The following is a 13,971-nucleotide window of genomic DNA, read 5'->3' as shown; positions in this document are numbered from 1 at the left end:
CCCGCCTCTCAACTGTCAATCAACTGTTTACTAACTACTATTTTTTTTTTTTTCCACACCACACACACACACCCCAGGAAGCAGCCCGTGACAGCTGACTAACTCCCAGGTACCTATTTACTGCTAGGTAACAGGGGCACTTAGGGTGAAAGAAACTTTGCCCATTTGTTTCTGCCTCGTGCGGGAATCGAACCTGCGCCACATAATTACGAGTCCTGCGCGCTATCCACCAGGCTACGAGGCCCCCCATGTGTGTGATGTGTGTGTGTGTGTGTGTGTGTGTGTGTGTGTGTGTGTGTGTGTGTGTGTGTGTGTGCGCGCGCGCTCGCCCACCCTAATTGTGCTTGCGGGCATTGAGCTTCGCTTCTTTGGTCCCGCTTCTAAACTTGTGTACAGATTCTCGAGTCTATTGAGCTCTATCATATCTGCGTATGAAACTGTATGAAGTCTGCCTCCACCACATCCCTTAATATATAGTTCTAGTATAATATATAGTTTTAGTACCTCATAATGTATAGTTCTAGTATCCCTTAAGGAATAGGTGTATGTTCCAAGACAATATTTCTTGTTTCTAACTTCATAAGTCATTAGTACTACTGATGGAGAACCTGTAAGAATACAACTGAATATGGCAATTCTCTGAGAATTGTAATTCAAGGGGGAAAATGTATATTTTCAATCCATTTTCTCTTAAGCTTTCAATGTAAGGTTATACATACAAATGTTTTACCTGCGTGCTGAGGTGAAGACATGCTGTAGCATTTAGTTATAAATAAATGAAAGAAAACATCCATAATGTCTTGCATAAATATGTTATATTATATCATAGTTATGTACAAAGAAGACATCAAGTCAGAATAAGCCGCTTTGTGCCTCAGCACACACGCGAGAGGTCTATCTATCTTGATGTGTAGGGACTGTAGGCATAAGGATTATAATAGAAGCTTTTACCTAGCCCGTGACCCAGGCCGTGGCCGTGACCCAGGCCGTGGCCATGACCCAGGCCGTGGCTATGGCCCAGGCCGTGGCCATGGCCCAGGCTGTGGCCAGCATCATGGGCCACCACGTGGGCACCATGAGACGACCCATGCTTCTTGTCTCCTTCGTCAAAGACATGTATGCTGTGGTCTACCACTTGAGCCTCGTGCCCCACGGCGTGGCCCAGCCCATGGTGGCCGTGACCACCACCATGTCCGAAGCCTGCAACATGGCCCACACCATGGCCATGGCCCACTGCAAGACTGGCACCGTGGCCTACTGCATGCCCAATACCATGACCGTGGCCTACTGCATGACCAAAACCATGGCCATGACCTATTGCATGACCCACAACATGGCCTACTGCATGACCCACACCATGGCCTACTGCATGACCCACACCATGGCCTACTGCATGACCCACACCATGACCATGGCCTACTGCAAGACCGACACTATGCCCATAGCCTACTGCATGACCCACACCATGGCCTACTGCATGACCCAAACCATGGCCATGGCCTACTGCATGGCCCAAACCATGGCCATGACCTATTGCAAGTCCCACACCATGACCGCCATGACCCACACCGTGGCCTACTGCATGACCCACACCATGGCCATAGCCTGCAAAATGGTCCACACCATGGGCTACTGTATGACCCACACCGTGACCCACACCATGACCTACTGCATGACCCACACCATGGCCTACTGCATGACCCACACCATGGCCTACTGCATGACTCACACCATGACCTACTGCATGACCCACACCATGACCTACTGCATGACCCACACCATGGCTATAGCCTGCAAAATGATCCACACCATGGCCTACTGCATGACCCACACCATGGCCTACTACATGACCCACACCATGACCTCCATGGCCCACACCATGACCTACTACATGACCCACACCATGGCCTACTGCATGACCCACACCATGGCCCACACCATGACCTACTGCATGATCCACCACATGGCCCACATCGTGGCCCACAGCATGGCTAACCCCATGACCCACTGCATGACCCACACCATGGGCTACTGCGCCGTGTCCAGCGAGACCTCCGTGTCCGAAGCCGTACTGAGATGTTGCCGTTGCCTTTGGAAGTGGCGTTGCCTTAGCAGTCGCCTTTGCTTCCGCCGTGGGCACAGCTGCGCGCCTGACCAGGCCGTGAACGGGAAGGTAGGAGTTGGCTCCGTATGGCTGGTAGGACACTCCGTGACTCACGACATGTCCCAGCCCGTGTCCGTGCCCGCCGTCGCCATGGCCATATCCTAGACCATGACCGAATCCAGCACCGTGACCGTGTCCGAGACCGTGCCCATGTCCGAAGCCGTGCCCATGTCCGAAGCCGTGCCCGTGTCCAAAACCGTGCCCATGTCCGAAGCCGTGTCCATGCCCTCCATATCCGGAAGTGAATCCATATTCCGAAGCGTAGTTATGGGCTCCATGGTCATGCGCAATGCCGTGCCCGGCTCCAAATCCATGTCCTAAGCCATGTCCGTATCCTAAGCCACCACCAACAAGGATGTGCCCAAGACCCAAACTAGCGCCGTGTCCATGACTAACTGCATGCCCATGGTCGACGCCATGTCCGTGGCCAATAGAGTGGCCAATCCCATGTCCGTAGCCAATAGAGTGGCCGATGCTGTGTCCGTGACCAATAGCGTGCCCAATGCCATGCCCGTGGCCAATAGCGTGTCCGTGGCCAATATCATGTCCGTGGCCAATAGCATGTCCGTGGCCAATAGCGTGTCCGTGTCCAATAGCGTGCCCGATGCCATGCCCGTGGCCGACAGTGTGTCCGTGATCGACAACATGGACTTCACTGTGACCGTGTCCGTGTCCACCTGGGGATGGCTTCGCTTCGCGCTTCTGGTGTTCGGCTTCCTCTGTGGAAGGTTGGATCTCCCGTCTGTGTTGTTCGGCTGCCACGGCAACGACCAGGAGTATGGCAACCTGACGGGGACACAAACATAGCTACAGTCGTCAGGGTATTGACAATAGAATTAATACAGTCACGACAGGTCAACTACCACACCCAGAACATTTAATTTATAATGCCTTTAACCAAACTAAAGAATATTTAATAACAATTTCACACGAGAGAAGCATTCACCTCCATTTACTGAACTTAGCAAAGTTATCACATACTTTGAAATCTTTTAATATTAATTAATGTCGCATTTATTTTTTTCTGTTAAAGTTAAAGGCTCCATAAACATAAACTAAAGGCTCCACATAACTAAACTCACAAGTTTCTGTGTAGTTGTGTTTATGGAAATCCTTCCAAGTGTCGGGAAAAAGGTCTGCTCTAAAGAAAACGGTAAAAATGTTTATTTTTGTTATGAGGATAAATATTGTGTTTGATCAAGTCAGAAATCTAATGTGTTACATGTACATTTGGGAGATTATGATCAATCAATTCATTGGACACGGTAAAATATGTTGCCTTATGCAAATTATCAGTGGTCTGAGGGATACTTGAATGCAATTTAACTAAATTGTATGATTATATTTAAAATAATACCTTCGGATTGTATATAATTTAAAATAATACCTTCGGATCGTATATAATTTAATTTATAGCAGCATTGTTATTATTTTAATTTGATTTTTGTTGGTAATTATTATTTGTATTATTACCGGTACCATTATACATTAAAAAATGACTAACCTACGTCGTTTTAAAAGTAAAACGGTGAACCAAATGTGAATGTATCGAGAAGAAAACCATATAGCAGGAATTAAATAAAGCTCACTGGGCAGCACGTAAAGTTAGGAAAACTTAGCAGGCACAGAAATAATGTAATGCAAATAAGATTTCTCGTTAATTACACTTAATAAGGAAGGCAATTTATCAGGCTGTGTATAATGGACTGCTGTGAGAACAGCCTGGAGGGTAAGGCTCGCTTCAACTGTGTGATTTACAAATTTACGTTTCCTGGATTAGGCCAAGGTAGCTTGTTTATAGTGCGTGTGTCCTCCCATGTGTGTTCTGAGCAGAATAATTTCATGTGCCTCCAGAATAGTATTCGTTTTCTCTACTTAGGGATGGGGAACACTTCTGTGTACTAAGTCAGTGTTTCTGTGCCTGAAGTGGAACTCTCTTGTAAATATTTTGTGATTAATATACGTAGAACACCTGTATACCCGTGTATGATAATTTTGTGAACGAAAATTGCCATACACCCGTGTAGTAACACAATATTCATGTATTCTATATTTTAATCAACATCTTAATAAACTCATAAAGTTGACAGGCTATCCAAGTGAACACGAATATTTAAATATAGTAAGACTGTGACTCTGGGGACTCACCAGGCACCTCATGGCTGCGGTTGTCAGGTGGCGAGCGACTGATGACAGACAGGGCCAGTGTGCCACTATATACCAGGCAGCTAGTGTCGTCTCGGGTCACCTGCTGCGAACCGGCGACCAGAAACCCTCAAGTCATCAGTCATTCGCTGTCCAAATTTCCCGTGCGCTGGCCGACCCATCGGGCCGAACCTCTCGCCAAGGCTGTTCTGCACCACCCGCTCTGGGGGAATATAACTTTTATTTTCATGGTAAAAATTGTATATCTATTTTATAAACATCATGAATAAAATGCTGGATATTCTTGGATTACTCAGTGTGGCATAGTGCATAAAGATATTTGCGAAAAGGATAAGTACGTCAAATAATAACTAATTAGAAGCGAGAGCTACACAGGTCCGATGTTTAGGAACACAGCGTACAATTCCATACTCCTAATTTTTTTCCCGCAATAACACATTGAGTTACTTATAATTAATCCAGAAAATCCCAGGATAACAATAATGTGCAGGTCACACATTCGCAAAATTTATTACTAACATGTCTGATGGAGAAGTCACCTTGACTCGGGACTCAGGCTGCTCAGGCAGGGTGACGGGAGGGTAGATTCCTCTCCACAGTGAGGCGCGTTCTGCTAACTCACACCTCAACCTGCCTATTACCTACAGTTATTATGGAGTGTGAGGCTGCAGAATGTACCTTATGATAGGTTTCATTGCCACGTTACGTAACACTTGACTTTTTCTCCGTTACGATAAGTGTTGGCCTTTACTTGTTACTGTGCTATTAGGAACTTGATTTACCTGCTCCTGGCAGTTTATCAGACAAGTCATCGGATTATATTCATACCAACCTAATCCGGACGCTCTTAAGCTTTTATATAAATATAACAAAACAAGTATTAATACTGTACACTCTAGACACACTCGCTCACCCTCCCTCCTCGGTTTCCTTCACTTTCTCTATCTGAGGACACTAGTATGTATGGAAGGGGGCCATGCCTCCCCCAACTGTGGTGGGCCATGGTTTGTTAGCTAACAATTAAAGCATAGTTAACAACTGTTAGATCGTCATCTCTTCTACCCCTCTCTCTCCCCCCCCCCCCTCTCCACCATCTCCTATTATTGATATTTACCGGCAAAGTTGTGAGGGAATTTTATTATTAAATTTGCAGTCATCAGTGTGTAATGACTGTAAATTAAATTAATTAAATAAATATATGTACATAGCTGAGCACAGCTTGAATGGTCCCCCAAGCACAGATATTACTCTAACCCCTTTGAAATTTCGAACCCAGGCTATCAGAGGTCTTCAGACAAGCAACACCTGTACCATGACCACTAAACCAGCGATCATTTCGTGATGATTGTTCGTGTAGTGGTCAAAGTAGTCGGTGTTGTTGGTGGGGGGAGACCCTTAGCGGCGTGGGAATGAATCCAAAAAGGGGTCATAGAGTTAGAGTAATGTATATGTTGCACCTAATAGGCCAAGTTGCCAAACAAGCCGAATTTTCCTAAACAATTATTTTTTCACAACATTTTAATGGAATTATTTATCTTAATCTTTACTTTATGTGATTTGAATCTTTTTAACTTGAATTAAAATTAACATAAATTTTATCAAACCTAATATAACTTATCACATGCTAAGATAACTAAATCAGTAATTCATGTACTTCATATATAAATATTATTTGGAATATTATTGCTATTACTGTAATAGTTTATATATTTATATATAATTTATATATTATAGTTATATATATATATATATATATATATATATATATATATATATATATATATATATATATATATATATATATATATAATATTATACAGCAACGCGTTCTTCCTTCCAAAATGAAGGTACTTATAGAACGATGTGGTCAATCATGCAAATAATGATGTGATGGACTACTAGAAAGAAGACTTGTGTTGTTGAGTTTGGACGAACTGGAAATGGTTGTGTGATTATGTTGCTAATGAAAATTAACCAAACCGTCCTAGACCATACACGTTATCTGAGGCCTAATATAGCACATATATGTGTTATTAGGCGAAGGATTATTTAAGTTGCTTAGCTCTATTTTTTCTTGACTCAATAAAGTGAATACTACCAAATTCTTCTCCCATTTTGTCCATCACGTTTATATTTATACGATCGTCCACATAGTTACAAAAAGTACTTTGCTTAGTATGCAAGGACGGTTTGCCTAGCAAGCAGAGTATTTTTTTTATTTTCAAACATTTCTTTCAAAATTAGTTTATTCCGATTAATATTATTATAATATATTACGATCATGAATCACTGACTTGGGGATGTTAGGTTATGACTGGTCTTGTTCCACACACTGTTACAGTAAAGATATGTTACAGAGTACTTAAATATTTTGTCATTTCTCCAGATCTGCTTTTTATGAGTGGCTTCGTTTGATAGGAGATTTTCTTGTAAGGTACTGTTGCATTAGGAGAAGACGGTAATTTAACTATCGTAAGTTGTTGGACGTAATTAGGTAGGGAGGTTTCAGCTTCGGTTGCTATAGTTTCCATTTATTCCTCCTCTCTATTCAATACCTGTCTTTGAAAAATTCTTCTATGTCTACTTTGTCAATTCTCATTAGAATCGTATATGTGGTTTTCATGTCCTTTGTTCCTCATTTCCTTCAATGTGACGAGTTCAGGTCCACCAGTATTTCCTCGCAGATACATTCCCTTGTCTCAGGTACAACAAGCATTGTTGAATATCTTTTGACCTTGTATAGCTTTGTCCGGTTCTTTAGCAGGTGAGGGATTCCATGCCAGGTTGAAATTCCACCTGGGTTGTACATAGGCTCATTTGTTAAACTTTCTGAAGACTACACGGACATTCCCAGATTTGTCATTTGCTTACGTGTGCAACAGGTATTAGAGTTGGAGTATTTCCTACTTCCAGGACTTCTCATTTTACTACTTACGAAATTACTTGCTCTTTATTCATGTACTGTTGCTCAGGTCTTCTGTCTCCTGTTCCAGTCGTCATAACTTTTAATGGAGTATGTGAGGATCCTGGTTGATACCTGGTTGATGGGGTTCTGAGAGTTCTTCTACTCCCCAAGCCCGGCCCGAGGCCAGACTTGACTTGTGAGAGTTTGGTCCACCAGGCTGTTGCTTGGAGCGCCCCGCAGGCCCATATACCCACCACAGCCCGGCTGATCAGGAGAAGGGAACGATCAGGAGAAAACGCCAAGCCATCACTACTATAGCACTTGTAAAGGATCAGGATTTGGGATGGGACGAGGTAGAAGGAATGGTGCCCAACCACTTGGACGGTCGGGGGTTAAACACCGACTTGAATTGAAGCGAGACCGTCACTCTACCGTCCACCCCAGGCGGTTGGACGAGACAGAGAGGAGCAGACAGAGATAAAGAGGGAAAGAAAAGGACGAGACAGAAATTCCCGATTGCTCGCGAGTGGGTTAGTCACAGCCATCAAACTTTATTAATACTTTTCCAGAAAGAATTCGAGAGCTTCCAGACCCCCTTGTGACTCCAGACAAGGAGGGTGGAGAGCTTCATGAACTTCTGGAGCCTCTTGGCCTCCCACGTGAGCCAGTCGTAAAGATGGCACCCGTCTCCAGCCTCAGTGTTTGTCAAGAAGTTTAAAATGTCAATTCGTATTGGGTGATCTCTGTATGCTCCTTAGTGTGGGTGTTTATATTTCCTCACTTTCTTATCAACATACAAAGAATGGTTTTCCTGTATTACTGGAAATGAAAATAATTTTGGCGAACAAGACTTTGGCCGAGAATAATGACATTTGGGAAAGAATATTGGAACAGAAACTGTGAATAACGCTTTTACTCTAAAACTTTAAAAACGGACTTACTTACTCGCCTAAATGAGATAACGTCAATGAGATTATGAACGACACAAATACAATTAAAATAAAGTTCCTCTTACTTCTGCCCGTTAATTTTTATTACCTAGTAACGGACTCCTTACTTAAATATTTATATATGAATATTCATAATCTGAGCGCCTGATTCATGACGTGTCAATTCACGTACATTAAAAGTTAAGATTGCGACACTTGAGACGAGGGAATTGACATATTAAGGCATTATTCAACTGAACTGTAAAGATCCTGGGAACATAAATATGTACAGGCAGGTAAATCAACACAATACATATGGAGACATTTGAGAAATATATTTTTAGCAAAATTAGACTTACTTTTGTTTATTAAAGCCGTCATAAAACAGCCATGGATGAGGCTGTCTGCCTCGCAGACAGACGATGCATGTATTTATGTATGTAGGTTAGATTAGCATTTTATAATCACTACAGTCACCTTCTGTGATTGATGAATCACTGAATTATATGTTTAACAGATATCTAACCTGGTCCATGGAGGATAAAAGAAAATGATATATATGCTAGTTACCATTGTAAATGTACTCACCTAATTGTGCTTACGGGGGTTGAGCTTTGGCTCTTTGGTCCCGCCTCTCAACTGTCAATCAACTGTGTGGCCACGTCTGTGGTAGAAAATAATACAAAACAAAACAAATCAAATCTTCTAAAGAGTCGTAGTTTACGCTGCTCCCTAAGTTCAAGTTGGACTATTATGAAACATTGTGTTGAGTTTAGCTCGCCCCATGTCAGATAAAATACCTGGTCCACTGCACGTGTAATCTTGATTTCAAATATTGCCTCTGTTCTCTGTAATGACACGGAGCAGGTAAAGAAGATTGGTGGGTTACCAGTGATTTCCCACAGGCCAATTTAGCCACAGGTGTTATACGAAATGACCAACGAAATATACCAGACTATTTCTGTCTCTTGTTCGTTGGGATATTTTGAACAACAGTGTTTATTCAACCTGTCTTCTTGAACAGTACATCGCATTTTGACGTATAAAATCCCATCGGGAAAAAATGCTGTATTATGAATCGTAGCAACACGCAAAATTGATGAGCTGTCACGGCTTGTTTCCAGTAGTGGTAGGACAAGTAACAGTAGGGGTGAGACAAGTGACAGTGGTAATGGGGTAAGTAACAGTGGTTATGGAACAAGTAGCAATGGTATAAATGTTTGAAAACAATAAAAAAAATCAGTAATCAGATGAGACTTAATATCTTCGATGTGTTATGATAATTTTAATATTTGTCAGTTTGACATTACAGCTTTGTACTACTTCCCAAATTTATTATATGCTTGAATTGTTTCCCTGACGAGAGTGAGGAGAGAGCCTTATGCTTTGTTAACGTGGTATTTTTTAAACAAACAGAACAGAACAGATATCAAACATTTTCATTTTATACTGTAGATCATTGCATTATAAACCAATAGATCTTTTTATATCTTTTCATTCCCTTTTCTCTATGTTTTAACCATATAATCTTTCTTGCTTTCTGTGTTTTATTCATGTACACTCTTTCTTCTCTTTCTCTCTATTTTACCCATGTTCTCCATTTGTTCTTTGTTAAGCATAACAAATAGTTGATAAATCATGATTTTTAGTGGTGAATATAAAAACATTTAAAGAAATAAGATTTAATAACTATATGACAATGCTCGTCAGTGGTGTCCGTAGCCGTGGCCATGTCCGTGGCCATGTCCGTAGCCGTGGCCATGTCCGTAACCATAGTGGGGCGCGACGTAGGCGCTCTTCCTCTGGAAGGAAAGACCATGGCCAGGATGCTCCACGGCCGCCTTGTATCCATAGGAAGCTCCGTTTCCGTGACCAACCTCGTAGGAGTAAACTTTGCCATGGCCATAACCGTGGCCATACCCATGACCACCACTGTGTCCTCCATGGTGAAGGCCGTGGCCCCCATGACCCGACACATGAACACCATGGTGCAAGTCGTGACCACCATGGACGACTACATGGCCACCATGGTGGACGCCGCCATGTGCTCCGTGCCCCACAAGATGGCCATCATGGTGGCCGCCATGTGCTCCGTGCCCCACATGATGGCCACCATGGTGAATGGTTGTGTGGACGACTTTATGACCATGATGTACATTATGACCAATACCGCCTTCGAAACCATGACCAATGTCGCCACCGTGGCCATGGCTTACGCTGTGAACGATGCCATGATCTAGCCCGTGTCCGAAACCAATACCGTGGCCAATGCTGTGCCCTGAACCGTGGCCGATGCCGTGGCCTAATCCGTGACCGTGAGTGATCCCATGGCCCAAGCCGAGACCCAGGCCATGGCCAACCGCATGGCCACCATAGGTAGGCTCAGCCTCCCGCTTTTCCTTGGCTGTCACGAGGGCAGCACACAGGACAACGATCTGGCGAGAGGAAGACATTCATTAGTCACTAATGGCTCATCTCATTACTAATTGCAACTTGTCCATGATGAACTATTTATATATTTTTGCTTATGACGAGAGTTATTAACGTCTAATTATATGAAGTTGGAAGAAATTTAAATGAAACAGATTATCACTGCTGTCTAAAGTAATTAGCATATCTTACGTATCAGCGTGAAGAACTGAGCATGGGGATTATGTGGATGTTCTTTTCCAAAGGAAATATATCTTTTTTATATATAATTATGTACCTATGTTAATTAAAATAATGAAACGACATAAATATATGCAAAACGTGTCACACATGTTAACAAAATGTAATTGGTGGAAGAACAGCGTTAGTATGGTTAGATTTGTACACGTGAAAATCCAAGAGGTCCGGATCCTGGAAAATTGACAGGTAGGGCCCAAGAGTTGAAGCTCAAATTTTTCTTCCTCACAAGTTAAGCTGCATAATTATTTACTGTCCTAGGGCTAGATTCACGAAAGCACTTACGTAAACACTTACGAACCTGTACATCTTTTCTCAATCTTTGGTGGCTTTGTTTCCAATTATTAAACAGTTAATGAGCTCCGAAGCACCAGGAGGCTGTTTATAACAATAACAACAGATGAATGGGAAGTTTTCATGCTTCTAAACTGTTTAATAAATGTAACCAAATCCTTCAAAGATTGAGGAAAGATGTACACGTTCTTAAGTGCTTTCGTAAGTGCTTTCGTGAATCTGGCCCCTAGTCTCTGATCATAGGATGCAGGCCGTCTTCTGTGATTTATTAAGTATGCTGCTCGTGTCACTACACATAACTTGAGACCTGACTGAACTCACCAGAGTCTTCATGGTGGTCCGTGTCGGTCGAGGCACTGAGGGCGTGTGGTCAAAGTTTCGGGTCGTAAACCTTATATACTGACACCAGGCGGGTCCCCGCCTCATTCCCATTTTCTTCCAGCACCACCCCCCCCCCCATCTCCTCTCCCATTACGCCCCTCCCCCCACTCACCTGACGTGACTCTTGAGCTCTCTCACGACATTCGGTTTTTCATGAGAATCTGCATCAGGGTGCGACAGTCGCCGTCGGTGTTGTGGTGGATGCCTTAAGGTTACTGAAGTGAGACCAATATATCACGAGAGAGAATATATTCAAGGAAATTTCACTTTCGTCTTGTGATTCCAAACAGATTACTCTTCTTATTAAATTAATATATAATATGTATTTTAACATGAATTATCCAAGTACATTTTTCTGTAGTATATACTGGGGGATGAAATCAACGATCTAAATTATTATTGTATCAATTGATAGTAAGTATAACATTGTTTACCTTCCTTGAGGTTATCTTGAGATGATTTCGGGGCTATTTAGTGTCCCCGCGGCCCGGTCGTCGACCAGGCCTCCACCCCCAGGAAGCAGCCCGTGACAGCTGACTAACACCCAGGTACCTATTTTACTGCTAGGTAACAGGGGCATAGGGTGAAAGAAACTTTGAACATTGTTTCTCGCCGGCGCCTGGGATCGAACCCAGGACCACCTTAGCATATAATTTAAACCAAAATGAAAATGAAAGTTACTGTGTGAGTGATCAACCCAGATGAAGGCACCTAGAGTACGTAGATCAATAGATTTTTGTTTCTCATGCGTTGTCCATTGGTTCTGTTGAAGTCTCAAGAAAATATTTCAGGTGTGGATTAATATTGCACTTCAGAGTTATATAGATAAAGAGTACACTTGAGTGCCACCTTGGCGGGAGCAGCACCTGAGGACTGATCCATTGTCAACCGAGCCGGGCAGGCTTCACGGAACATTGGTGTCAACGCCGGGGCTGGCCACCTCGGGCTTCCAACCTCTCTCTCATTTTATGATTCTCCGTTCTTGACAATTTATAGGTATCCAACACTTTACTTTTATCTTTTTCTATATAGGCAACATAACCAGGAACCAGCCCATAACAGTTGTCTATTTTCTCGGGTATTTATTTTACTACTTTGTGAATATGGGAATTAGATGAAAGGAAACGTTGTCAGATGCTTGCGTCATGCAACTGGGACGGAATCCCCGATCCTCGGTGGTAAACCGATGACTTGCCCTACTGTTCCAAGGGTTCCTTAAATCTCAATCTCTCTCTCTCTCTCTCTCTCTCTCTCTCTCTCTCTCTCTCTCTCTCTCTCTCTCTCTCTCTCTCTCTCTCTCTCTCTCTCTCTCTTAAATTTTAGAATTATATTTTATGTACCTAAATTTTCAAATATTTAAAATGCAGTCTGTGTACCATTCAGGTTTATCATTTGAGATTGACCACTGTTACTGTCACACCCGACAGCATACTCCCTTGACCACTGATACTGACACACCCGACAGCATACTCCCTTGACCACTAATACTGACACACCCGACGGCACACTACCTTACTGACAAATGCTAATTGAAGAGTTCCAAAATGTGTTTGTCCAATATTAGCATTTCAGAGTACCAGACCTAATGCCAATTCCAGAGGACACCATTGAATACATAAAGGTATGTATCTCATGACGAAGTGAAAAAATTACTCATGGGACTAGGAAGAAATAGAGCAGTTTGACCTGATGGAGTTTCACCTTGGATGATATGAGAATGTGCAACTGAGCTGAGCATTCCACTCCAGTTAATATTCCAGACATCCTTGTTCACTAAAATCTTAGCAGATAAATGAAAAAAAGGCAAACATCGTTCCAATCTATAAAAATGGTAGCCGAGAAGATCCTCAAAATTATAAACACGTATCATTAACAAGAGTGTAGTCAAAACACTAGAAAAAACAGTTAAAACCAAATGGGCAGAACACTTTAGAGTAATGACATATTAACAGATGGAAAATATGGTTTCGAACAGGAAGATCCTGTGTAACAAATCAAATTTATTTATGATAGAGACACAGAGGTTCTACAGAAGAGAGATGTTGGGGTGACTGTGTTTGTCTGCACCTTTAAAAGGCTTTTGACAGTCCCATACAAGAGGTTGTTCTGGAAACTGGAACATGCTGGAGGGGTGACAGGGAGTCTTCTGACATGGATTAAAAAATTTCTGAAAACAGATGAGGTTGGTAATCAGAGACAATGTATCTGATTGGAGGAGTGTTACTAGCGGAGTACCACAGGGTTCAGTTCTTGCACCTGTAATGTTCATCGTCTACATAAATGATCTACCGGAAGGGATACAGAAATATATGAACATATTTGCATATGATGCTAAGATACTAGGGAAGATCCGAGACTCAGACGATTGTCATGCCTATCAAAGTAATCTAGATAAAATAAGTGCTTGGAGCAACAAGTGGAAAATGGAATTCAGTGTGAATAAATGTCATGTTATTGAATGTGGA

General features: G+C 42.6%; 1 protein-coding gene across 1 annotated transcript; it reads right to left on the bottom strand.

Moving 5' to 3' along the window:
• Positions 1-898: 898 nt before the first annotated feature.
• LOC123763513 (fibroin heavy chain-like) lies at positions 899-10,725 on the bottom strand. The gene is made up of 2 exons (XM_069304457.1): positions 9,877-10,725; positions 899-2,950 (listed from the first exon to the last, which is right to left on the bottom strand). Exons 1-2 carry the CDS (start codon positions 10,615-10,617, stop codon positions 899-901), a joined length of 2,793 nt encoding a protein of 930 aa, XP_069160558.1. The 5' UTR covers positions 10,618-10,725.
• Positions 10,726-13,971: the final 3,246 nt, after the last annotated feature.

This window comes from Procambarus clarkii, chromosome 52, assembly GCF_040958095.1.
Source record: "Procambarus clarkii isolate CNS0578487 chromosome 52, FALCON_Pclarkii_2.0, whole genome shotgun sequence".
Taxonomy (NCBI): Eukaryota; Metazoa; Arthropoda; class Malacostraca; order Decapoda; family Cambaridae; genus Procambarus; species Procambarus clarkii.
This window is presented reverse-complemented; position numbering and strand designations above follow the sequence as displayed.

Excerpts from the sequence above, each read along its gene's own strand:
- LOC123763513 (XM_069304457.1), bottom strand. The coding sequence starts at position 10,617 with ATGTCTTCCTCTCGCCAGATCGTTGTCCTGTGTGCTGCCCTCGTGACA. Across the intron at positions 2,951-9,876 it reads ATGGCCACGGCTACGGACAC|GTTGCCATACTCCTGGTCGT; the intron begins CACTGACGAGCA and ends TGTCCCCGTCAG.